This window comes from Daphnia magna, linkage group LG10, assembly GCF_020631705.1.
Source record: "Daphnia magna isolate NIES linkage group LG10, ASM2063170v1.1, whole genome shotgun sequence".
In the NCBI taxonomy this organism is placed as follows: Eukaryota; Metazoa; Arthropoda; class Branchiopoda; order Diplostraca; family Daphniidae; genus Daphnia; species Daphnia magna.
In genome coordinates, this window is record NC_059191.1 from 7,499,294 (window position 1) to 7,521,826 (window position 22,533).

The 22,533-nt window shown below is 38.3% G+C and overlaps 3 protein-coding genes and 3 long non-coding RNA genes across 12 annotated transcripts; 2 read left to right on the forward strand and 4 right to left on the reverse strand.

Moving 5' to 3' along the window:
* Window positions 1-2,243: 2,243 nt before the first annotated feature.
* Window positions 2,244-4,745, reverse strand: LOC116932125 (proton-coupled amino acid transporter 4). Its single transcript, XM_032939867.2, has 12 exons — window positions 4,448-4,745; window positions 4,246-4,382; window positions 4,166-4,179; window positions 3,977-4,098; window positions 3,833-3,917; window positions 3,373-3,766; window positions 3,220-3,283; window positions 3,095-3,151; window positions 2,904-3,022; window positions 2,767-2,840; window positions 2,510-2,698; window positions 2,244-2,390 (listed from the first exon to the last, which is right to left on the reverse strand). The coding sequence occupies exons 1-11, from the start codon at window positions 4,615-4,617 to the stop codon at window positions 2,537-2,539; spliced, it is 1,398 nt and encodes a 465-aa protein (XP_032795758.1). The 5' UTR covers window positions 4,618-4,745; the 3' UTR covers window positions 2,244-2,390; window positions 2,510-2,536.
* An 831-nt stretch (window positions 4,746-5,576) lies between these two features.
* On the forward strand, window positions 5,577-6,671 carry LOC116932126 (vesicle transport protein GOT1B). The gene is made up of 5 exons (XM_032939869.2): window positions 5,577-5,758; window positions 5,945-6,036; window positions 6,098-6,276; window positions 6,343-6,424; window positions 6,502-6,671. The coding sequence occupies exons 1-5, from the start codon at window positions 5,734-5,736 to the stop codon at window positions 6,544-6,546; spliced, it is 423 nt and encodes a 140-aa protein (XP_032795760.2). The 5' UTR covers window positions 5,577-5,733; the 3' UTR covers window positions 6,547-6,671.
* Window positions 6,672-11,333: 4,662 nt separating this feature from the next.
* Window positions 11,334-14,922, forward strand: LOC116932230. 7 transcript variants are annotated; one of them, XR_006651675.1, is made up of 11 exons: window positions 11,334-11,477; window positions 11,535-11,701; window positions 13,327-13,443; window positions 13,521-13,625; window positions 13,737-13,829; window positions 13,897-14,028; window positions 14,099-14,178; window positions 14,267-14,395; window positions 14,482-14,531; window positions 14,593-14,700; window positions 14,778-14,922. It is a non-coding gene; the product is annotated as an uncharacterized LOC116932230 (long non-coding RNA). The 7 variants fall into 7 exon arrangements; XR_006651676.1 differs by lacking the exon at window positions 13,521-13,625 and having other exon boundaries at window positions 14,099-14,191; XR_006651673.1 differs by lacking the exon at window positions 13,521-13,625.
* Window positions 14,923-15,989: 1,067 nt separating this feature from the next.
* Window positions 15,990-16,598, reverse strand: LOC116932260. The gene is made up of 3 exons (XR_006651682.1): window positions 16,520-16,598; window positions 16,264-16,377; window positions 15,990-16,185 (listed from the first exon to the last, which is right to left on the reverse strand). It is a non-coding gene; the product is annotated as an uncharacterized LOC116932260 (long non-coding RNA).
* A 1,557-nt stretch (window positions 16,599-18,155) lies between these two features.
* LOC116932257 lies at window positions 18,156-19,784 on the reverse strand. The gene is made up of 7 exons (XR_006651679.1): window positions 19,625-19,784; window positions 19,439-19,560; window positions 19,043-19,373; window positions 18,911-18,982; window positions 18,761-18,847; window positions 18,620-18,700; window positions 18,156-18,524 (listed from the first exon to the last, which is right to left on the reverse strand). It is a non-coding gene; the product is annotated as an uncharacterized LOC116932257 (long non-coding RNA).
* Window positions 19,785-20,392: 608 nt separating this feature from the next.
* Window positions 20,393-22,220, reverse strand: LOC116932186 (extensin-2). The gene is made up of 2 exons (XM_032939987.2): window positions 22,065-22,220; window positions 20,393-21,948 (listed from the first exon to the last, which is right to left on the reverse strand). Exons 1-2 carry the CDS (start codon window positions 22,066-22,068, stop codon window positions 20,480-20,482), a joined length of 1,473 nt encoding a protein of 490 aa, XP_032795878.2. The 5' UTR covers window positions 22,069-22,220; the 3' UTR covers window positions 20,393-20,479.
* Between the last annotated feature and the right edge of the window lie 313 nt (window positions 22,221-22,533).

Here is a 22,533-nt window from a genome sequence, read left to right on the forward strand (position 1 = left end):
TAACTTATTGCCGCATTACCCAAAATTGGGCTGTATTATCGTTAAGCGCTGTTTTTACGAATTACGTGCTGGCGTTTCGAGTCGAAACTTTGCCAGCAAAACAATAGGTAACTAAGGCCCATCCAGCAGCAGATTGAACAACGCGTTCAATATAATGGGCTATCTACAAACCTGTATATGGAGTATGAAATAAACAACAGAGGCGCAGAAAATCGATGAACTATTTAATATAGCATCCCATCACTATATAAACCAACTTGTCCATGATTCCATATTTTATAGGATACATTGTTCATTTCACTTATTTTGTTACATGCTCGTGAATTGCGCTATAAAACACCTTATGGATGAATAAAACCGGTACTGAGAATAATGAACAACTTCACGCATTCATTACTAGTCAACATGCAAGGAAACATAACCGCAAAATTGATGGCAAATAAATGAATCCATTTAGATAGACGGAAAATTGATTTTTGTTTAGGTGGATGCGACTAAATGATGGCTACATGTTTGATGATATCGACCTTATTTTTTAATGACTTTATATCCTTGCCTTTCAGCTTTTTTCCCTTCTTGCAGGGCTCATCATTGATCCTCTTCTGTTGCTGTCACTCTGAGATAAAAACAAAAGCCCTATTGTGCGAGTCTCAATGCAGAATAGAGTGTTTGTTTTGAGGAGGTTTGAAGCATTGGAATCAGGAAGGCGAGGCTGTAATGACAAACCACAAAAGTCATCATCATATCATCGACGGCAAGTGCGTTGCGCATCAAACCAAACGACGTCTCTCTCCCCGTTTTCCATAGCAAAAGCAACCAAGTTGAATCCCTTCAAACTGTCGCAGCATCCAGCGATTGATGATGCGGATTTTGCCTTCATCGACGTGTTCTAGTGGTTGTCCTGATAGAGTCTATTCCACGTGACCTTTTGCGAGATGCCACTAGCAAAACACTTGACTGGCGACAAAAGATATCAGTGGAAATGCGTAGAGTAGAATAACAACTGTAGCGATGACAGGGTGGAGTAGGAAACGGATGCGTGCCAATCCGCACGGAAAGAGGAAAAGGGAATCATATTGCTGTGATAATACGGAGTATATCGTAAAGTAGAAAACTGATTGCCGTATTGCTGGCTGCCTATTGTATAGCGACGACAATTGCTGATCTTCAATTGTCTCTTAAGTTTGTCTTCTTGGCCAGCAAGACTTTATTTCTTCTTTACGTGTGTGAACCCTAAATTAGATGCATTTTTCGATAGCCATGCCATTGCACTTGTCAAGAGTGATCGACAAGTCGGATAAGTGTTACACGCTCTCTTGAAAATCGATTGGAGAATTGGAGATTGAAAAAATAATAAAAGAAACGGAACGTATTGAAAAATGCGACGAGCCATTTGTTATATTCCTCCAAGAGAAGACGTATCAGTTGCCTTTCTTAAATATTGATTATTAGGCTAGTAATCAGTCGCCCTGTCCACAATTTTCATGAACTCTTTTCCCTATCGTTTTCCTTTTCCAGATTCTTTCCTTCTCTGCCCTATTTTCTTCGATCCCATTTCATTTCAATACAATCCACCATAATATGCATATCCTAATGCATCCTCGTTAACAAATTCTGTACGGATGCGGACCGGATTGTCTTGTCACGTCAGTTCTTGGTTATTCGATCTGGTCCCGCAATCCGATGGCCGCGGATACGTTCCAGGTAAAACACGATTCAAACTACCGAGTGGGACAATAAACGAAATGTCTACACGCTAATTCCAATCGATTAAATATAAGCATGAGGCCTTCACATTTTTAAGATAACGATTGAAAGGTCGTTTATGACTGGCATAATTTCACAATTTACAGCGTGACTTGATAAATCGTACTCTTCGATAGTTCCCAATTCTTTGATGTGGCGTGTGAAAACATGACGGGTACGCTTTCTGACTGGTATTTATCAGCATTGATGGATATATGATTGAGTGGCGATTACGTTGCAATGCTGGTTTGACACTAGAGTGACTATGCAGTATTGTTTACTCTAAAAATATAATCAGAAACCTTTTTTGTTTTCAAAATTTCTGTATACCGTTATGCAAAAAATCTTTTGATCGACACTTGCTAGTAGTTGACACAAGCTAGATTGACGTTAATCAAGCAGCTATGAGTTGGCGATTTCCCAACCTTATCATGGTTCGTGTTCGAATGACAACATCCAGTTTTTATGGGGATACGTAAATATAATAACACAAAACGTTTGGATGTTTTGACGTGTAATGATTTTGTTATTCTTATGGCATATAGAGCATAAACATGCCACGCTATCATCCAATATCATGAATGACAGCTATTGCTCACGTTTGTAAATAACAGCAAAGCCCACCGTGAGTCCATTTCTTCGTCCTGAGTATAAAGTACGTACGTCACATAAACAAAAGAGATAAAGTGATCAAAACCAACTGAAAACTGATTGCTTTATTTTCGTTTCTTTTGTTCAGCCTTTTTGGCTTCAATTTCCTTACGGGCAAAAGGGAGTCAATAGACACGCGTTAATCGCTAAATTCTTGCACAATGGCTAAAACAGCGGCGTAGGTTCCGGTGGCGAATGAAATGGCTCCAAAGATGAGGATTGCGATTTGTTTGGTGAGGTTTATTTTGCTGATGTTAGGTGCGTACGTAATGTATTCGAGCAATGGGGGAAAGATGAGTGCCTGCAAAAGATTTCATGTTTTATTAACACCTGTAACTTTTGAATTAAAGGACAGCGTCCTAAGGTTACCAGAAATGTTCCACTAACTGCTCCAACTAGTGAAATGACCAAATCAATTTTGGGAATTGCTACAGCCAGAAGCACTGAATATCAAAATAGATCGCGATTAGTTCGGATCGTGATGCCCATTGACTTTTGAATCTTACAGGTAACAAGGACCATGAACGTGCGAAACATTAATTCAGCGGCCAATAGGTTGTTGGTATACCGGGCTGCATGTTTCGATAAAGGGGGCCATATGATGGATATTGGAACGTAAAACGCCCTTTAAAATAGTTGAAATCAAAGGTTATTGATAACGATTGATAAAGGACGGCAAGAAAAACAGTGAACTTACATAGCATAATTTCCGAAAATAGCCATGACTAACAAGATTTTGACCACTTGGGCTAACCTAAGAAGTAAACAAACAAAAATTCGTTGATCAAAGGGACACATTCTCTAATGATTTTGTAAAATTACACGTCGTCTTTTGGTAAATTTTGTGTGATGCTTCCACCGATTTCTTCACCAAACGATAAATAACCTGTCAATAGAGAAAAGATAAGTTAATCGCCATTGTCTTTATCGTGTAAGTGATGACGTAAGACACTTATGTCATTAATCTAATCTCACCATAGAAACCCATAGAAACGTAGATGACAGTAATTAAAACCATCCCAGTGTTGAGGATTCCAGTCCAACCTTTGAAATCCCACGGGCGGCCCATTTCTTTCTGGATGGGCAATACCAACGGAATGCCTTCAAACGCAAAGACGGCCGTACCGAAAAACAAGGGCAGACGTGACCAGCTCCCGAAAGCTGGCACAGAGCTAACGGGTGGCAAAGGGTCTTGGAAAATGTAATAGAAGACAACGATGATGCTGGCCAATTGGACGATTCCGGCCACTACTGACACGGGTGCCAAAAGCTTAAGATTGCGAATCCATGTGATGAATATAATTGGAATGGTCATAAAGCACATGTATATGCGCACGTTCCATCCCAGGTCGGTGTAATATTCAACCACCTGAACAAAAAAAGATGATTGTAATTAGTTACGGGATGAAAGCTATTAAGTACGTGTGTGACCTACCTCCCACATATTTGTACCTGTGAAGACGATGTAAACTACGCAGGCTCCAAAATTAGTGAGGCAAATGAAAACATTCACCGTTATACTGCAACATACGGCATCGTTATTGAGATTTAAAGAACTTGAAAAATCATTTTTAAATACCCAAAAGCTTCTCCAAACTTAGCGTATTTTTTTTGACCGGTACGACAAACGCTTTCTGCTACACCTGAATATGAAACTGAGAAATCGCCTTCTCTCTTTTTCATAACAGCTGCTGATTTTACCTACCGTTTGTAAAGTTAAGATTCATTTAACATTCTAACAAGTATCTGATTGAGTGGCGTTTATTACCAACATCTGCATACCTGCATAGAATTAAAGAAATAGGTTATTTCATCAATGAAAATGTAATATTAAACGCGCAGACTTACAGTGGGTACAAATAATAGCGAAAATAGGAAGTAATGCGGTTCCGACCCACAGTCCTGAATTTTTGAAGGCCGATGGCATTGAAAAGATGCCTGTACCAATGTTACCTTTCAGGAAATGAATCATCGTCTCAAAGTTTCTTTAAAAAAAAGATTCTCAATCAACAAAAATAATGGCATTTTTAGTCAGAAGACCAATATTTACGAAATAGGTTTAAAGGTTAGCTCTCCGGATGTAGCAGCTACCTTAGAAGTGGCACCGTTTGATTCAAGACTCTGTCGTTTATCGTTGGCTTTGTCTGTCGATAAATCTTCCAATGCAATTGTTGTCGCCATTGCGGGGCCACTCACTTCGCCGTCTAATTTTTCGTCCATTTCTTCAAACGAATTTTTTTGTTTTCTGCTAGTATACTTTACACCGTGCTTCTTGGACGAAATTCAATCCGGCTATCCCGTATTACATTAGGAAGTTGGTTGACGACTGAGTGAGACATCTCTTCTAGGTTTGCCTGAACCTGTTTAGGCTGTCTTATCATTTTACAGATCGAAAGGAGCTCGTCATTTGTCTAAGTCTGACGATAGCAAGTGTCGATTATTAATCAGCTGGCGATGATCTTTGATTCCGAGTCCGCAGGCATGCGTTTCGTATAGAAACATGCATTTGAAAATTAAATAAGAACCATAAACTAGTGTCTTCCAGTTTCAAATTGTTTTTTAGACACGGACTGTTTAAGTATTCCTGGATGTGGTTTTGTATCGTGGGACAAAAAAGGAATACACCGCAAACAAAACTGCGTTAAAAAGCCCACTTTGTGTCCTCAAGACGTTGACCGTGGACCGCGCTTTTCCCTATTTGGGCAGTTTATGTCACATGGGAACCCATTTTGAGATGTATATTTAAAAATAGAGAAAGGAAAGTTCAAAACTTGATCGTTATCTCGCTACCTTCAAAATAGAGTATCATTACTGCGCCTATTATGCATAGGAAGGACCGACAGTTGCTCAGTGTTAACTGCTAGCTTTGACACTTTGGCGTAACCGTGGGGGAGCACATGTATTGAATACTCTTTAAGCAGATTTGCGTTTACTGTCCATACGGCTGAGGTCATGTCTGTTAAAATACTGTGATAATATTTGTCCTCCTATATAACGTGAAATAAAGTTCGTGGATGAGCTACAGGCGGAAAATTGTAGTTTTTCAACAACTTAAATCGCATATCGGCAACTGCATCCTAGTAACAAATTCTTTTCTATGTTTGAATTTGATGACGATTCTTCTAGCGACCAATAATCAAAACAATCCAAGCCATCTAGCGGAAGGCGTTTAGGTTACTTAGTCCTATCAAATGTATATGACGTGGAGATAAAAGAGCTGAAAAACAATCTCTGACAAAACCATTTAAAACCTTTAAGATTTGAATGTGGAAACTCCGGTGACGTCAACAAACGTATTTGGTTTAAAATCTAAAGAAGGAATTTGATCACGCCAGGATGTTTAACTTTACGGACACGCAGAGTAAGGGTTGATTTCGAAATATGAATTCCAATGATTAACAGCTTCTTATTGGATTATGGTTGAAGAATGTTATTGAATGAATCCTTTTACTGGTTTGCTTCAGCCTGTTTTATTTGGATGACGAATTTGGCTGTTGCAGTTTTTTATGTTCCATTATATGTACAACATTGTTTTTTGTTTTTTCAGAAATCGGGGCTGGTTTGGCTGGAATGGGAGTGGCTTTCATATTTTTAGGCATTCTACTTTTCTTTGACAAAGGCTTACTTGCAATTGGAAATGTAAGACATTCACAAAAGACAGCATCATGACTATTAACTAATGAATGATTGAACATCATAGTTGTTGTTCCTTTCTGGCCTAGCCTTTATTATAGGAATGAAGAAAACAATTTTCTTCTTTTTCCAACGTAGCAAGATCAAGGCATCATCATTCTTCTTCTTAGGAATTGTCATTGTGTTTCTTGGATGGCCTATTATTGGCATGATAGCTGAACTCTATGGTTTTGTACTTCTATTTGGGTAACATTAATGGTTGTATTGCATTATTAGATGTGCAAATCCATAAGTACTTTTAAAATATTCTAGTGGATTCCTGCCCAATGTGGTTTACTATATCAGAAGGTTACCAGGACTCAATATTGTACTAAATCTTCCAGTAATCAGTACAGTAAGTTTTGATCTAACATTTAAAAATCATGCAAAGAGTGCTATTTATTAATTAATTTTTTTCCCTCACTTTCTAAGATTGTTGACAAATTGGAGTCGCAAGACGCTAGAACACGAGTATAATGCGTGAAGAGTGTGTGTGCGTGTGTGTGTGTGCGAAGTTCGCAATGTTGTTGGAATAAATGTCAGTGCCACTGCTGATCAACTATCAGATTTTTAAAAAATAAAAATTTAGTGCCATAACGCAACTTCGGCTACGCGTCTTATCCACGTTGCTGGCGTATCTTGACTGCCCTTATAAAGTTCGCTGGGAAATGATCGCGAAGCAAGATAGTGATCTAGGATTTGGAATCGTGAGTACCCTTAGACCAAATAAGTATTCTCAGGGATCGCGTGAGTCGGCTTTTACAGGACCTACGGATAGTCATTTATTCTAGCTGGTGAGAATATGATGTGAAGGATAGCGTCAGCCTAGAGTAAGCATTCTCGATCTTATGGATCAGTGTAACCTACATAAAATAATAGCTATCATTGTCCGTATTGATCTTCCTTTCATTCGCCAGTAAACATTCTGACGAACGATGTGCAATACGCATAAGCGAAGCTTAATGGGGTGGGCATGCGTACTGTTGTTTCTGTGTAAAAGTATTGTGTAGCAATCGTCAAACAGCGATCTTCAAGAATAAAAACACAGACGATGAACAGCATTTGTATTTAACTTGTATAGACACTGCGTGATCGAGCTCAGTCCACATCTGGAAATCCACCAGCTGGAAGTTGCTCATCACGTTGTAAGAATAGTCAACTGTTTTTAGATTAAGGAGACAAGTTAATTTGAGGTGACAGAAACATTTTTGTTCCATTTGTTAAAATTACTTCTTAATTTATAAACGGTAACTGCTGTTGACAAATAGGTGTGCAATGTTAATGCTCATGGTTGTAACCGAATGTCGTGGGACTGTCAAAGACTACCGCAAAGCATCGAAAAGTATTTCTTCGCCATCTTCAGCAAGTAGTCAAGCGAAAAAGCGAAAATTCTTTTATGGTTGTGAAAAATCTCATCGTGGCGATAATTATTCGTCTTGGGCTATTAAAAATCCAATCCGAGCAGCACTTTCGAAGCTTTTCACAAAGGCAAAGATCAGTTGCTCGACAAAGGCTCCCGTCTATAATATGAAGAAATTGTAATAACATATAACTGTAACGAAGAAATTATCGCCTATCACGGAAGTGTTTAAAATTTTATATTTCTTGGTGTTCACTTTCACTAAAGCCCTTTAATTTAAATTTTCATAACAGTTTGTGCACTGCTTTTCGGATTTGCAAAAAGTTTGTTTTCTCATCCTGTCAAAAGCTCTGCATGCAGCATAAACGTATGAGTGTTATACGTATCAAAATAAAAAAACATTTCAAATTAATGTCCGACTATTTGCTCCTTGTAAATTCTGAAAGGTGGAAGGTTGTATTAATTTGAAGTAATGACTAATTATGTTTGAAATCAATTACCAAGTTACACGATGAGGAGTAGTCATTCGATCAATTTCTTGAATTCTGAACACAAAAAAGAAAAAAGAAACTTCATTTACAATTGTTTTTACTGTTGCTTTGGCACAAGTGGTCGTGATGATTTTTAAGTTTATTGCTATTTACACAGTCAGGATGCCTACCCGTCCCACACGAGTGGAACACAAAATGTATTCGGCCAACTGAATCTACAGGAATAGATTCAAAGTTTCTGACGTCGGCTGACGGTCATTTAAGGAGAGTCATGCAGCTTCGTGCTGATAGTGGCGTGTAGCACGAACTGAGAAACCACTTTCTAGAAAGGTATGTTAGATCCCCCATCTAGGGAACTTTTTTCATAAACTAAATTTCATTATGTCTACGTACTTTGGAGATCAATATCGAATTGCGTATCCTCCTACGCTTCTTTGACAGTGTAAACGACAACAGTTGGTCAAATCGATAAAATATTTTCCCCCCTTATTATCGCCGTAAACAAATTAAGTTGCATTAAAAATGATTGTTGATTTGAATGAAGTATGTGGTTTACCAGACTCTTGGTGACTGAAAGTGCTCTGTCACGGAAAATCTTAGTACAGCCAACATTGTATTGATTCAGCAAACTGTCTTATGTTTGGTCACACTTAAATTAATTTATTCATTTACTGTCGATGATTTATATATATCGTTTAGTATTCTGGCGGTATTTAATATTAGCTTACCCTATAGTGTGTCAAAAGTTTTTTTTTTTTAATCTCTGCCAAACGTTTTTTTTTCTCTACAGATTTCTACAGATTTCTTAATCATAAAACGCTTATTAGTACGGAACGTCTAGCATTATGGTGAATATTGTAGATAACACGTTTAAAATTATTTTGACTTCTAGGAATGAAAAGGAGTATTTTAAAAAAAGGAAGAAATTAGCTTGCTTGTTATTTAATTTGATTTCAATTGATATTTTAATTTCGATAAAAAGCAGTAGCCAGTACATAAGATAGCAACTATGAGTCAAATTTCTTTAAAATACATTTGATTAGGATTTTAAGTAATACCTGGTAATACAGATTAGGTTTTAAATACACATTTAATTCATCTGTCTTCGCAAAAAGCACAGCGTCCTTTTTGCTGCCGGGGGGAAATAGACAATTTTGACACTAGCGCCTACCGGTTGCCGGGGGGAAATAGATTTTACCTTTTTGGTCCCAACCTGAGGGACAATTTTTCACGACACACACGATTGTTTGAAAGTTTGTTTCACTAGACGTCTTTTGAATGTAGGGGAGACCGGGGTGAAATGGAACATTTTTTTATGTCTGCCGTATTTCTTATGATATCTGATAAAATAGATAGATTTTAGTATTTTTGTTTGTTCTGTATTGTTTAGATACATCTTGGCTACCCACTGATTTTTTTTGTTATGTTTATATTGAAAAATAAACGAGATATGAAAGAAAATATAACTCAGCTTTTTTTCACTCGACCTGCACTCGACCGAAAAAAGACGGGGTTAAATGGAACAGACCCCGGGGTAAAATGGAACGCCATTTTTCTCAGCAACGGATGAATAACATCTGTTGAAAAATAACTAAGGAAAATAGGTAATTCATTTCTCTTCAAGAATATTACAATGTTTGCGAGAAACAAGTAGATTATTCTTGAGTAATTATTGTTTGAAAGTGGGACTATTTTTTCTTCATGTATTTTTACTGTATTCTGGCTTTCCTTACAAAACCCCACCTATCCTCCTATCCCCATCACAAAGCCCTCCTTAAGCTCCTCCTACTGACGCTACAAAGCGTTCCATTTAACCCCGAAAAATGTGTTCACTTTAACCCCGTAAAAGTTGTCACATAAAAAGTAACATTTTCTCGGTGTACAAGTGAGCAATTTTTTTTTTAAAACGCCATTAAATAGAAAAAAGAAAAATCTTTAAAATGGCTATCTTACTTTAATTTTAATTTGATAACCCTGCTTAAAAACAAAAAAAATAAAACAGTATTCCTTATCATCCACACCAGTGATTTTACTTTTTCGATAATAACTAGAGAATTATTTCAACTACTCCAATTAAATTTACCCCCAGGATAAAAAATACCATTTCTCATATACCCTAAAGAATTTTTATTTTTTAAACAAGTTTTTCACTATAAAAGCCTACTGTTCAACTTAACCCCCTGTTCCATTTCGCCCCGGTCTCCCCTACAGTACAGTATATTTGCATGTTATTTCTTTCAATTTTTATTGGCTGTCAGAAAAATTATTGATTTTGAAAAATTGCGCTGTTTGCGGCGTTGCCTAGTTTTCAACATCATGTTTTGTATTGTATGACTCGACAAGTTGCTGTGAGTGGGACTGGGAGAGAGCGGGAGACAGACTCGGCCGATTAGACGTTTTTGGTACTGGCTGACACTAGGGCTCGGCCCCGATCACATTCTAATCAGGGACACCGCTAAGCTTCCCCGATAAAAATGAATCGGGGAAGTTCGGTGCGGGGATTTCTTTTTTCGGTGCGGAACGGTGCTATAATCGGTGCTGCACCGATAGCACCGCTTCAGCCATAGGGGTTAGTGTTAGTCTTACTAGTGACCTTGAGTTCTGATAGGCTAACGAGAATCACGTGACTAGGGTCACATTTTGTTCTTGTTGGCCGTAGGGCAACTGCCAATTTAGATCACTATTCATTGATAATCGGGAAAGGCACCGATCATCGATATCACTGCACCGAGCACCGAAATCACTTCCCCGATTAAGATTATCCCCGCACCGGATCGACTAAAAAGCTCCCCGATTGGCGCGGGTCCGAGCGCTAGCTGACACCGTATACGGTATGTTTCTGGTTTTAAATAAAAAACAAAAAGAGTTAGGCAACGCCGCAAACGGCGCAATTTTTCCAAATAGGGTGAATTTAAAACATAAATAAAAAATTCCTTAATTGCACCGTCATTTTGATTTTGGTCCCAAAATATCGGGAATGAAAAGGAGCCCTAGTGGATTTACTTTTGCACCACGAACTGATAATAAAAAATTCTAAAAATAAAAAAAAGGTGTTTTGCGCTATCAACCCTGTAGACGACCGGCCTCCTAGACTAGCGAACCTAGCGGGGAATCCTGGAACCACTTAGTAAACACCCGCCGTTTTCCCCTACAGAGAATGATACGGCGATCGTGTACACTGTACAATCCTGCATAAAAATCCGAACACCGATTTAATTTTTTAAAGCCACCTATTGGCGGGGTAGTGGGTTTTTTGTTTGTTTTTCTTTAAGGAGGAGGGTAGACGGGGTGATGGACACGACAGGGCAGGGTTGGGTAAGTCTAGACATTTTAAAAAAGTGCCTTAAGGTATTAAGCTTTAAGGCAAGTTACAGGTCGGGACATTTTTGCAACCCCCAGGTTGGTGTGTTTTTTAAAACGACAGTTGGAAATTAAGGGCTTGGGCTTGGGAATGTTGTGCACTTGCACGTGCACCTCACTTGCACGTGCACCGCACTTTCGGAGATATTGGCTACTTCTGGTTACTTCCGGAAAATTCTCGTGACAATTTGCCAAAAGTAAAAAATGAGCTGTATTATTGTAACGATTTCAATTATTTTTCTTGCATGCGTTAGGGTGGTGCAGCTATTATTCTGTGTTTTTTTCGCTATCAACAGTACAGGCTGACCCTACGAGCAACGACAGTTTTAGCTATTCAAATGTTTTAGCACCTCGTCTTGCAACTAATAGTTGATATTCTTGGTTTTTATGTTTTAAATTGAAATTCAACTATTTGAGATCAGTAAAGTTCAAGCACATAAAAGCAAGAATTGTACTGATTTCCAGGCCCACCTTTACCCACGGGCCACCCGGGCGGCCGCTCGGGGTCCACAGGTTCAGGGGGGCCACGACAGCAAAAAAAAATTTTTTTTTTAACTAAGACAAAAAAATGTGAATTAAAAAATGTATTCTTTTCTTTATTGATAATTTAATATGCTCGGCAAGTTATAGAAATATGTAATACAGATTTTATAAATTCAAAAAGGGTGAAAGTGCGAGCAGTACTGCAATAGTTACTTCAACATCAGGGTGCCTAGGGGGTGCTAAAAGTTATCTTGAGAGCTAGAGCCCTAGAGGGCAAATTTCGAAATTATTGAAACAAAAGATCAACGCTAATGGGAAGACTCACAGGGATTAGTGATGACTAGTTCGTTGAAAGAAGCAGAGTCAATTCAAGTCAGGTTACTCAGTTTATTGAGTGTCTGACTGTGTCTTTTAGTATGAATACAGAATCTAAAAATAAAAGGGCTTCAGGAGCCAAGAGAAGGAAGGAGTCAGCCATAAAGAAGAAAAAAGTTGAACAATTTTTTACGGAAGTTCCGAAACTTTCAGTGTTTTTTCGTCCGATTAGTACAAGCTCGCAAAATTCAAGTGAAAATGAAATTGCTTGTGTTCCCTTGGATTGCACTGTTGGAGAAATTTTATCCACCAACAACGATGTAAGTCTGCCAAATTCACCTTCATCTTTTGAACAAAGTTCAGATACTCAGGAATTGGAGACTGGCCATGCGGCCCATGCCGATTTTTCAGTAAAGCCAGTGTGTAGCTCAGTAGATCTACAAATCACTGACGAAACTTCAACTTTGACTGTATTTTCTGAAGACCCGGCAAACTGGGATAGAGAAAACGAAAATTTAATTGAACACTTGATTTTGAATCCTCCAAAGAGCAATTTGAACTTAATTTGCCGTTCTAGTTCTAGTACCAGTAGCAAGTTAGGTAACGTGGATGACACCGAAAAAAGGGAAAGGTTTGTTTCAAAAGAAGTTTTTTATCGAAGACTGGTTAACGGTGAAAAGCAATTAAGAGACTGGCTAGTATTTTCACAGAAGAATCAAAGTTTATACTGTTTTCCTTGTTTCTTTTTTGGGAATACAAAAAGTAACTTGGGTCAAAAAACCGGGTTCAACAGCTGGAAGAATCAACATCAGTGCATGAAAGAGCATGAACAATCGACTGATCATCGTTTTGCAGTGACATCTCTTGTAAATCGTAGCGGAACCAAATCAAAAATCGATGCTGAGTTTGTCAAAGAATTTTTTAATGAGCGAGAGTACTGGCGTTCGCTTTTAAAACGAATTGTATCCGTAATAAAATTTTTGTCGTCCAAAAAATTCTATTAAAAAAAAAAAATCAATTCTGACCAAATAATTGATCAATTTTGTTCTGCAAAGATTCGTCATAAATGTTAGAACATAAATAAAGTCAATGAGCAATGAGTTTCCCTGTATGAATTTAAAATATTTTTTTACGGGGGGTTCCAAAGAGGGGAGGGGGGGGCCAATGGAGAATGGTGCCCGGGGTCCCCGTCCCTATAGAGACGGCCCTGCTGATTTCGAAGTAACGTCTATTTTCTTTGGGTTTCAGGAGGAAAAACTAGATGACGTTGATGTGCGTCTATGATAATTTTACGAGTGACAAGTTAAATTGGTGACGTTTCTATCCTGTTAAGTGTTTTAAAGGATTTTTCATCAAATAACAACGGTATGATATAATCTGTTCAGTATTGCTATCGTTGTGTATGTATTGAAAAGGAAATCCTTAAAAAAGATTGGTTTTAGTGTGTGGTAGGGTTTCACATTGTCAGCTGCTGCTTCCCTACATTAAAAAGTAAAGTAATTGAAAGATCACTAATAAATAGGATTGCATTTTGTAACTATGCCAAGGTAACAAGCCATCTTCTGGTAGAAATTCTAAGGCCTTGTGCCTTAGAATGTAGATTGTGTTCTATATTAAACATTCTCTTGATTACAACACTAAAATTTGCCACTTTTTAGGGCCAACCTGAGAGACACTTCTTTTCACGATTGTTTGCATGGTACACTTGATTGTTGTTTGAAGGTGGATTGTCACTAGACGTCCTTTGAATGGTATAATATGTTTGCATGTTATTTCTTTCAGTTCAATTTTCTGTCACACAATGGTTTCATTCTCCAGGTACACCCTCTATCAGCAGCCTTACAGTGTGCTTCATAATTACATCAACCCCTGAGATCGTTGGAAACTGTGTTTTTGCTCTCCACCTTTATTATCCACATGCAATTTTCACACTACTTCATTACCTTCATGGTAATTCATGGGATGTCAGTTGTTTGAGTTCGGTTAGAATAATGTATTAGGAAATTTTTACCTACTTTAGGAAAACCAGGTGTGATATTTTATCATCCTGGAAAAAGAGTTCTGGAAATTGATGATTTCTAATATACAGCTGATTTTCAGGTTTATTTTTCATGTACAAATAGATCTGCATTAATGTTGTTTTGCCTTCATACAAGCAGATAATGAGTTTAATATATTTACATTTCAGAATGAGCTTCCAATTTGAAGTTGTGAGAGATTTATTGGATTATATGGATTCCTACTTTGAAAACCAAATTATTTCCTTCTACAAATGGATTTTGAAGTATCGTACATGTGGTATTATGTACTCAGTGATGTAAGTACCATTGTGTGCTGCATAATATTTGTACTTTATGGAATCAGTTCATTCAATTGTAACCTATTTTTGTATTCAAAATATAGATCTTCGCGAAGCCTTTAATTGACGTTATACTAAAAAATTCCCATGGGAGGTATTTGTTACAGACAGATATTCAGAATTTTTAACTGAACACTTTTTTTTTTAACCTTCAGGAAGTTCTTTCAGGATCTGTTATTATCGACCGTCTATGTTATGCAGTAATTGGATCTGCAGTTTAGTTAGAAACTTTAACTTAGAAATGTGCTCAACATAGAATTTATGTAAGACAAGTTTCTTAATTTGCTTCAAGGATTGTTTTACATTGATATGTGTTTGTTTTGTTTTTGTTTCAACCTAGATGAAAAATTATATTTGATTGGAAAAAGTTCCTGGTTGAGACAAGAGATCAAAAAAATGATACTGTTTAGAAGGACGACCGGCAATTTCAAGATTCATTTATTTCCTTCCACATTATAGTATTTATATATATTTTTAAAATTGAATTGCATATCTGGGCTCCCTTCTTTTCTGTGGCCCCGTTTCCCCTTGACTTGTGATAAGCCCGTAGGGGGTCATGCCCCTACTGTGATCAGCAGCAAAGGTTGTGAGTGCGCTGTCCGGAAAGGGGACGTGGGGGTCCTCAAGTTCTATGATATCATTGGAGGGCGAAGAGGCTACCCACAAATCCGAATTAACGGTTAATCGCTCACGTAAAAACTTGTCCGAAACCTTCCATCCTTTTCCGGCTTCTCTTAGCCACTCCCCGGGTAATCTCCCCGGGGGTTCGGTTCAGTTAAGGCAAGGTTTACCCCAACCTTGGTTTACCTTAAGGGTTATATATCAATACAAAATGCTGAAAACAAATTTTTCAAAAATGTTTTTTCTTCTTTCTGATATTTTGATAAGTATTTCGTATTTTGGTTAGTACTTTTACCTTTTTCAATAAACTTGTCTTACCATTATTTATCTGGATTATATTCCTCGTTGGACTGAAATTTCGTTCAAGTGCGTAGTTTTACAACTTTAACATTCACTGACAAAGTCAATTGGGATTTACTTTCATTTATATCTTAAATTCCTGTTCACTATTCTTATTCCTATGTATACTGTTTGAAAGTACCGTATTGACGTGCGATCATTATCTGAATAATTCATGTATTTTTTCAACTAGACTCTGTAAGGAATCGAACCTTTACTACACAGCATGCCTTGCCGATGCTCAACCACAGAGCCGTGAGTCACATTAATAATCTCACTGTTTCGCTTAGTCATTTGAGGTATGTGTACATTTAGGTGTAAATATACATAGGCTATATACACTTAGAATTATATTGTTAAACGGAAACTTCCAAGGTAACTGGATGACATATTGTTCCCTTTCCACACTGTTTGAGTGGCATGTGAAGAGATGCCATTTTACTTAACTTAACTACACATGAAAATGGTATATATCAACCAAAAGCAAGAACAAACAGTGGAATCAAATTTATCAACTGCAACTCGACTACTAATCTAACTATATTCAATTAATCACCCCTAATCTTAAATTCAAGGATACACAGGTTTGCCATTTGTTGTTTCATTATGCTTGTATTTATTTTCTTTTCACAGACTACAAATACAACTAGATGCTGTCAAACATGGCATGGCCGCCATTGGTAGCCACAAGACAACTATGATATAACTACAAGAGCCTAAAGAAGAGTTTTTGCAAGGAAAAGGTTCGGAAAATTTTACAAGTGCAATCTCTTTCATGCAAATTACATCTGGGAAACATGAAGTAATATTTAAAAAAAAACTCAAATCAATCACATGAGAACTTCATGTGTTTAGTAGACACGTACCTGTCCAGTAAAGTCTCTTTCCATTTGAGAAAAGGATCTTGGTTTCTCATAAAGCCACAACAAAGTTTTGTTTCACTACCAACATTTTGAAACATTACTCAATAAAGGCAAGACCTGCAAAATGAGGATTCAGAAGATCAGAATAGTAAAACATTTGACTTGTACCTTGACATATCGGTAGCAGAAACATTTATTTTGCTTTCTTACTGCCATTTAAATTATAAAAACCAATTTCCTTTTAATAATTCTCACTTACGTGCTTACGTCAACGCGACTTCTAAAGCAGATTAACTATTTCTCTATTCTCAAGCAGACGAACTATTCGAGTTTTTTTCACTGTCACCGCCATCTAGTGGAATTCTGTTAGGAAAATAAGCCTGACTTTTACTTTGTTTTTTCAATTATGTGTATATTTCTATAAAATTACATGATTTGTATTCAAAATTCAACGACAATATCGAAAATTTAGTTTAATTCGACTTGGAAGAAACAGTATGAGTTATTTAAAAAAAAAGAAAGTCGGGTTTTACTTCGCTTATGGAAAAGTGGGAGGGTTTCAAGTTTGGTTAAAAGAGGGTGCGCCTTGATACTTTCAAGACATCTAGGGGATAAATAACTAACTCCGTAGAATTTGTATGGGTATGTCAGCTGTCCCGTCAGCTGTTTCATTTCGCGTGGCTTTGGACTGAAGATGGATGCTCAAAATTTCACCTCCGATTCCGTGTGTTTCGAGCTGCGTCTTGTGAATTCGATCAATGCAGAGTTGTTCAAGGTATTATGGCCAAAATTCATGTAAAAAAACCTCGTGACACTTATATTTTAAATTTTTAAAGGAGGAGTATGGTTTGGCTTTGCTAGCACGTTTTTCATCTCCGTTAGTCTAATACACTTATTTTGTACCAAAGGTGATACGTAAGAAAAGTAGTTCTTTATATTCTATTTTTCTATCTAAATCTCTTCGATTCTTGGTAATCAGGTGATGTTAGAATATATTGTTAATAGTTTAAGTTTTTGTATTTGTGCTTTCAGGTCTTTGGGATGTAGCTGATGTACTGTGGTGGCCAAAGAATCATTCAGTGACTTGGTTCAATCCAGGCCTTGGTTTTTTAAAAGTTATTTACAGTTTTAATTTGCAGAGACCCTCAAGGTACCTGATGTGTTGCATCGGTGTTGGAGTAATTTGGTGACAGCATGGAATGCCTCCAATGTTATGTTGTCAGTGTTAATAAAACATATCCAGTATCATTCTTGTGTTTGTTGAATAATTACCTCGTTTGATGGAAAAAAAGAATTAAAGAAATTATTGGTTAAATCCTTTCGTGATGCCACCATGTGAAGTTGTATCATGTAAGTTATTTTTTCCTTTTCTTTTTTTTGCCAAGTGATGGTATTTGACAGTGAAATGGATGAAAAAAAAATTTATTCACTGGTGATTCACCAACTGAAATCTATTGAAATAAGTATTCTTGAGATGGCTGGGCTTAAATTGTAATAAGTTGGGAAAACAAATCTAAGTTTATTTTTGATATGGATAAAGTGAACTAAGGTGAAATGAAATAAACAGAAAAAATGAATTAAAATTGTAATTGTTTTATTGTCCCACCTCCTCCCAACAATTCCACCACTATTTTACATAACATAATATATACAGATACAATTATATACACAAACAAACATACACTTAACTAAATTAACCCGTTGGCTGCCAGGCCACGCAACCCGTAGGTTGCTTAAACTACAGTTACTACGCATCGCGTCATAAGGATCGCGAACAAGGTGGGACTTGTCCGAAGACAAGTCCGGGCTGACATGGTGACGGAATCCGTTACAGGGAATGCACACCCTCAGGAATCCGCCACCGCATCGACAAAGAGAAGTCCCTACTGGTGCATTGCCTAAGGCGCCTTGCGGCGAAGGCCATTGCGGCCGGTCCCTACAAGCTACAACAAAAATGGGACGCAAACGGGGTGGCAGCCAACGGGTTAACTTAAACATAACAATGCAAAATAAAACAATACCAGAGCGACGACCCACGGTGAATTCCCTACATGAAGGGCGAAGAAGAAGCCGGCGACGAGGTAATGGCGTAGACAAAGACGGCGAAGACGACGAGACGGAGATGAAGGCGAAGACGACGAGACGGAGATGAAGGCGAAGACGACCAAGACGATGAGACGGAGATAAAGGCGAAGATGTCAACGAAGACAGCGATGAGGTGAAGTCGTAGACAACAACGACAGGAAGACGAAGAAAATGTAGTTCTAAATAGATTAAATGAGGCAAAAAAAGAAGTAAGTGATTTTGAGCGGAAAATGGCATTTGTCTGATAAAACGATGAAAAAGACAAAGAACTTACGCGTGTGGTCAACTGGGAGCGAAACTACCGAAATTGTCAAAACGGCAGTGTTGTACCGAAGGAAAACGAATATTTACAATCCTATAACAGAAGTTTTTCTTACAACACAACAATGCTCCATAACGTAGAAACTTAAAATACCAAAAAATGGAGATGTTGTTAAAGCCTATCCATGTGAGATGGCTAAGTAACGGTGAGAAGAACAGCAGGATTAATAATGAAAATTTTCTGTTTATACAACAAAGATTTATTTAAAATGAGAAATCCAGATAATCCACCAAATTAAAATACCATGGAAAGGCAATGATGATGAACATTATTCAATGTTGGCATTCAGCAGACTAAGATAAGAGGAAGAGAAGCCTGTGTAGAGAAAATTGTTACAGATGTTTGTAGTGGAAGATAAGTAATGTTTTGAAATACCACAATGAAGAGCTGAAGGGTATGGATGATGGTTGGCTAATCAGAGAAACTTGGAAATCTGGATACCTGGGATGCTGAGGGCTGATGGTTAGCAACACAAAGTAGATGAAGACTCTGTCGTTGATTGATGAGAGAACACATCACTAAGCTTAAACGAAAGGCTTGAGGTCCATTAATAGTGCTTGAACTGGATGGTGATCTTCATGTAAGCAATAGTTGCCTTCTTAAAGTGTCAGGATCTTTTGTGGTACATTGATAGCAGGAATGCAGGTTACTGGTTCAGCAGCTGGCGTAGCTGACAAGGCGCAACACCACCACATACAAAAGCAATCTATTTCAAAGGTTTCCTTTTCAATACATACCCAACGTAGCAATACTGAATAGATAACAACGTACCGTAAATTTTTTGACGAAAAATCCTTTGAAACACATAATAGGGTAACGTAACAAACACCCATTTAACTTGTCACTCAAAATCTTCATCATAGACGCACATCAACGCCATCTACAGTTTCCGTCTAGAACCCAAAATTAGATTTTACTTTGAATGTTGAAATAAGTACAATACTTGCTTTTAAGTACTTGAATGTTGCTAATCTCTGATAGCTGAATTCCAATTTTAGGCATAACATCCTAGAATATCAACTACTAATTGCAGCACGAAACGCTAAATATTTGTAGGTATAACTGTCGTAGCTCGTAGGATCAGCCAAAAGTCGGATTTGACCAAAATCCCGATTTTTCATGAACGTGAAAGTTGAACATGAAAGTTCAGGAAAATTAGCGATTTTTGACTATTTTCGGGTATTTTGAGTTGATACATGTAGTCGACCCCAAATTTGACGAGGATCCCGAAAATTTGAATGTTTTTTCTGAGACAAACAAATAAGGAGTTTTGCATTTTAAACCAGAAGTAAAACCGGAAATCTAAACAATGAACTTTGTTCTCCTTTAAATGGTTAACAAGATTGATATTTGTAAAAGTAAACTATTGTTAATAAAAGCTATGCGGGGTTTTAAAAGTTCTTAAATTACAATTTCAGTTCTGACACCTAAATAGACTTGAATCGCGAAATCATACATTTAACACGATTAAACCACTTAACTACTTGATATTTAGTGAAATCCTGCAACCGAAATATGACAGTACTTGTCAAGACAAAGTTTAAGGTTCTACTAGTATATGGCTGGATGCAGCTAGATTGCGCAAGGCCCTTTCAATGGTTCGTTTGCCCACGAAATGCTGCGTATGCATGAATGAAAACGCCATAAGGAATTACAGTTTTATACTTTTATTGCCCTCTACTTATCCATGTATTAGTATTCTTCATGAATTAATCAACAAGTATCATCAATCAATCCCTTTATTTCATTGCCCAAAACGATTTGATGGAAGAAACGACTGATAAATTAACGACTCTTTTAAAAAATTAACATTTAATAAACAGGAGCAGAATATTTAGGAGCCTCGGTGTAGTACTCAGGTTTCTTGGACGTGTAGTATTCGGTAGCCTTGGTGGTGTAGTATTCAGGAGCCTTGGTGGTGTAGTATTCAGGAGCCTTGGTGGTGTAGTATTCAGGAGCCTTGGTGGTGTAGTATTCAGGAGCCTTGGTGGTGTAGTATTCAGGAGCCTTGGTGGTGTAGTATTCAGGAGCCTTGGTGGTGTAGTATTCAGGAGCCTTGGTGGTGTAGTATTCAGGAGCCTTGGTGGTGTAGTATTCAGGTGCCTTGGTGGTGTAGTATTCAGGTGCCTTGGTGGTGTAGTATTCAGGAGCCTTGGTGGTGTAGTAGGAAGCTGTGGTGTAATATTCAGGAGCCTTGGTAGCGTAGTATTTCGGAGCTCCAGTGTAATAGCTAGGAGCTGCATAGGTTGTGGTGTAGTACTCGGCCTTCTTGGTAGTATAGTACTCAGGTGCCTTGGTGGCGTAGTACTTCGGGGCTTCGCTGTAATAAGACGGAGGAGAGTAGTATTTCTGAGCTTCGGTGTAGTACTCTGGAGCAGCGTAGTATCGAGGAGCCTCAGTGTAGTAAGTCGGCTCTGCATAGTAGGAAGGAGCAGCCTGTGAGTAGTAAGTCGGGGCTACGTAATACTTGGCAGCTTCAGTAGTGTAGTAAGAGGCAGCTGTCGTGGTGTAGCTTGGAGCAGCATAATACTTGGGCGCTTCGGTGTAGTATTCGGATTCCTTTGTGTAGTAGGCAGGAGCCTCAGTCTCGTAGTAGCTGGGAGCGCTGTAGTACCTCGGGGCTTCGGTGTAGTAGACAGGTTCGTAGTACGAAGGGTGAGCTGTGGTATAATAACTCGGGCCAGAATAATACTTTGGTGCTTCGGTGTAGTAGACAGGCGCCACGGTTTCGTAATAGCTTGGAGCAGCGTAATATTGCGGAGCTTCGGTGTAGTAAGTCGGCTCTGAGTAATAAGACGGTGCAGCCTGGCTGTAGTAAGTTGGGGCAACGTAATACTTGGCAGCCTCAGTGGTGTAGTAGGCAGCTGTGGTTGTGTAGCTTGGAGCTGAATAGTATTTCGGGGCTTCAGTGTAGTATTCAGCAGCCTTCGTGGTGTAGTACTTGGGTACCTCTGTATAATAAGGAGCTGCGTATGTTGTGGTGTAGTACTCGGAGGCCTTGGTTGTGTAGTACGAAGCCGTGGTGTAGTACTCGGGGGCCTTGGTTGTGTAGTACTCTGGAGCCTTTGTCGTGTAAGATGGGACTGCATACGTTGTCGTATAATACTCAGCCTTCTTAGTGGTGTAGTATTCGGCCGCCTTCGTTGTGTAGTACTCCTTAGTGGTAGTCGTAGGAGCCGAGTACGAACCGTAACCACCAATTGACGAACCCATCGGCACAGAATGCCCCGGAACAGCCATCATCGCGGCCACAGCCACCAGTAACACGAAACTGCATCGAACTATGAAACAACACAACCATGAAGCCAAAATCAAACATCCACCATAAAAACATCAACGTAAGAACTAAAGTTTAAATGGCATTTCTTACACCAAACAAAAGGCGGAAATAACTTACCCATAATTCAAGCTTGAATGAACTTGGCACACAGCAGACTTGAGATGGCTAGTCGCTGTACTGTAGAAGTGAAGCAGAACTAGACAAGACTGAATTACAATGAAACGTACGCTTCATTATATACCTGTCAGGTGCAGCTTAAGGCTAAAATTATTGCTTCGATGGAATGGCGCGCTCTTTCCCCTACCCACCTCAGGTGGGCCAATTTGTGCTTTCGATATGTCCGTGGCAGGTTGCGTAACATCATGCGCAACATTGCACGACCTTGCTTCAAGGTCACGACGCAATAGCTGTGGCCCCAGCAACGGTGAATGTTCCGCGTAATCGCTAATTTGAACACGACACGCGACGACATAGCTCTGATTAGCACGTACATTTGACGATGAAATTACACGTTTTCTCAATTAAGACGACTTTAAAAATGATTGAACATCATTTTTCAATGCAATTGAAACCCGATTTTGCCTTT

Excerpts from the sequence above, each read along its gene's own strand:
- LOC116932125 (XM_032939867.2), bottom strand. The coding sequence starts at position 4,617 with ATGGACGAAAAATTAGACGGCGAAGTGAGTGGCCCCGCAATGGCGACA. Across the intron at positions 3,918-3,976 it reads AAGTTTGGAGAAGCTTTTGG|TATAACGGTGAATGTTTTCA; the intron begins GTATTTAAAAAT and ends CGTATGTTGCAG. Across the intron at positions 3,023-3,094 it reads ATTTTCGGAAATTATGCTAT|GGCGTTTTACGTTCCAATAT; the intron begins GTAAGTTCACTG and ends ACTATTTTAAAG.
- LOC116932126 (XM_032939869.2), top strand. The coding sequence starts at position 5,734 with ATGTTTAACTTTACGGACACGCAGA. Across the intron at positions 5,759-5,944 it reads TAACTTTACGGACACGCAGA|AAATCGGGGCTGGTTTGGCT; the intron begins GTAAGGGTTGAT and ends TTGTTTTTTCAG. Across the intron at positions 6,425-6,501 it reads ATCTTCCAGTAATCAGTACA|ATTGTTGACAAATTGGAGTC; the intron begins GTAAGTTTTGAT and ends TCACTTTCTAAG.